Source organism: Anneissia japonica, unplaced genomic scaffold (assembly GCF_011630105.1).
Source record: "Anneissia japonica isolate Jap-2015-1 unplaced genomic scaffold, ASM1163010v1 scaffold288196_len149068_cov176, whole genome shotgun sequence".
In the NCBI taxonomy this organism is placed as follows: domain Eukaryota; kingdom Metazoa; phylum Echinodermata; class Crinoidea; order Comatulida; family Comatulidae; genus Anneissia; species Anneissia japonica.
In genome coordinates, this window is record NW_022712618.1 from 15,100 (window position 1) to 18,013 (window position 2,914).

At 36.3% G+C, this 2,914-nt stretch overlaps 1 protein-coding gene across 1 annotated transcript in view; it reads left to right on the top strand.

The window, feature by feature from the left end:
- The window catches only part of LOC117107959 (CD63 antigen-like), an 8,953-nt gene extending 7,519 nt beyond the window's left edge, over window positions 1-1,434 (top strand). Inside the window, exons 3-4 of the mRNA XM_033249770.1 lie at window positions 407-490; window positions 1,259-1,434. Of these exons, the coding sequence (XP_033105661.1) occupies window positions 407-490; window positions 1,259-1,312 (138 nt within the window). The 3' untranslated portion in view covers window positions 1,313-1,434. The remainder of the gene's footprint in view (window positions 1-406; window positions 491-1,258) is intronic.
- The last annotated feature ends 1,480 nt before the right edge of the window (window positions 1,435-2,914 follow it).

A 2,914-nucleotide genomic window follows, 5' to 3' on the forward strand; every position in this document is an offset into this window, starting at 1 on the left:
GCCACATACAGACATCAAAATAATCTGGCAATTTCAAATATTAAACATGTTTAATATTGTACGACGCGACTGCTTCCAAACAGTCTCATGACGACTCATCGCATCAGTCTGAGTTTTAAGTTGTGAGAAAAACTATCGTTTGATAGGGTTTGAACCCAGGGCCCCGAGGCTAGAGGGCAGGTATATTAACAACCGACCTATAGCTTCACTTTACTTGGTATGATCAAAATTATTTTCAGTTCTGGCACGATTTTTTGGTGATTTTGTAGTTTTGTAATTAGGTCTAACAATAGTTGGGGGAATTGCTGCTGCTGCTGATGATGATGATGTCGATGTATAAGATAAATTATTGTCGAGACACACGTATTTATATATCAATACCTTGTCTGTTTTTTCTCTCTCTCAGGGCTGCGTTGAAGCTCTTGACGATTGGGGGAAGAAGAATTTATTGATTCTTGGCGGTTTATCACTTGGTCTGCTTGTCTTTGAGGTATGCAATGTATCATTTTGAGCGCGACAGACATCAGGTTTTAACGAAATGATGAGAATGAAGAGCCGATCCAGCGGGGTTCACCCCTCTCCCTTCCCGCCAAATTTGTTTGGTGGTGTGGAACATTCATCTGTAAAAGTTCCTTCCATGCCCTCTCTCCCTCTTCTATTCAGAATTCCAGGATTCACCACTTAACATGATACAAACTTGCGCAATATTGGCATGCGTTGACAAATAATATTCGGTGTATCACTATTGTAATTAAGATGGCTGCTGCTCAAAAACTCTTGAACTCTCTTCCCATCAGATGGATATACGGGAATATCGCGAATTTGCTTCAGAAAATTCCCTTGTTTAAAGTTAAGCTTTAATCTCTCTCTCTCTCTCTTCCTTCTTATCCACCCAATTGTGGTATTGTTCATGTTTTTGTTGTTTCTTTCTTCATTTGTCACTTCTACTTTCCGTATCTTTCACTTTCATTCTTTTTGGACATTTTGTTCAAAGCGCATAAAGACTAGGCCTATTATACGCTATACAAGTTTACAACCACTACCAATACCAAAATTCCCATCGCGCGTTCAGGACACATGATACGAACACGTTATAGTGAATTATTAAATCTGTGTTAGTAGGCCTACTTTGTAATAAATCCATATAGGCCCAATCATCTGATGATACGTAGTCACCTGGTTTTTTTTTCTAAATTTTTTATAATCGTGTGCCGGTTCCTAATTGTCTCAGTATTTTATTCTTTTTTTTTTCTCTCAGCTTATTCCAATGTGTCTTGCATGCTGTCTGCGGAAGATGATCAAAGATGACTAATTGAATGCAGTTTGATGGACGACTTTTTGTTTATGTTCTAATTAAAGCACCTCGTTCAGAATTCATCCTTCAAATTTTGAAATCCTGTGAGTGGGAGCTGGTCTGGATACTAAATCACGGTAGCTTGCTTGTGGAGCGACAACTGTACGGAGCTTTCGATTCGATTTGCGCAACGATGTGAACATAGAACGGATCCACTCATTCGTGAATCTTCTGCGTTCTCTGCACAACGTGGATTCTGACCAAACAACATCCTAGAATCAACGTCGTCACATGTGCAAATGACTGCTACACTAATCAAAAGCTCCATACTGTTCACATCTGTAAACACAAAATTACACTTAGTATGAGTTTGAGAGGCCACTCATTGTAATATTATTTAGCACATTTACACATTGTTCTTAATACTTTTAAAAATCTATTTATAAAGAATGGTGGGGGGCGTTTGGTGCAGCGGTTGCGGGTAGGTGTGCATTTCGCTCGTGTGCCTTGACAAGGCACTTTGCCTACGTTTGCCTCACTTCACCCAGGAGTATAATTGGGTACCTGGTGGAAATATACTGGCGAGGTTAAAAAAATACTACTTTTACCTTATTCATAAAGATTTGTTGGTGAAACTATTGATAGAAAAAATATATTGTAAAGATATTTTTTTTATCAAGAAGTTAGATATTGGAATACTTTAATAGACAATGAAGGATTGACATGGAAACGAAGTGCATAAATATTTTCGAATTACCCATTGCGTATTCATATTCAGAATTATACCTCTACACATTCTTTCTGCTTCTGTAAAAATGAAAAAAAAAATATCCAAAGGCCCACAGTTGCACGGTAAATAATTAGAACGAAATTTTGTAAAAACACACTTTTATTTATTGAGGCTGAAACTAGTGTCAAAAGTTCTATTTATGAAAGTTTTAATACATAGGTATATTTTCTGCTGTTGTTTGTAATTATAGGAATGTATAACTATAAAGAACTCTGAGTAAATTTGAGAGGAGGGATGGAGTAACTCTAATTTTTGGCGCTACTGTAATAATTAAATGTGTTTTAATGCATGATACCTTATCCAGAGGCTGAAAATTGTATTTGTATTGTTTAATAAGCCAATTCGTAGTTTGAACTGCGCATGCCCGTATTAATATACACACAACATAGGTTTATGTCAATTGACCTTTGATACAGGCATGCGCAGTTCAAACCACACATTGACTTATTTAATATTGGAATTGCTTATTTTGTAAATTAAAGTATAGTTATTAGCTTTAATAGAAAGTAAGACACCAATAATGATAATAAACTCATAAAACACTCCTATTCTGTGCACTTTAAATAATGGACCCCACCACTAGCTAAGGTCCTACAAATCGACAGCATTAAGCGTACATAAACACGTGCATTTTTGGGACAAACGCGTATTCTTGGCCATTTTCTGATTGGTCAGATGTTCAATTCCATTGGCCCGCTAGGGAAAGGTCTATTGAATGATAGCCATAATAGGAAACTGAATAATTAATTTTGTTTCGATCATTGATACTGATAATTTACTGGATGTTTTTTTAAGCAATTCAATACTTTTACTTTATCACAAATAATATA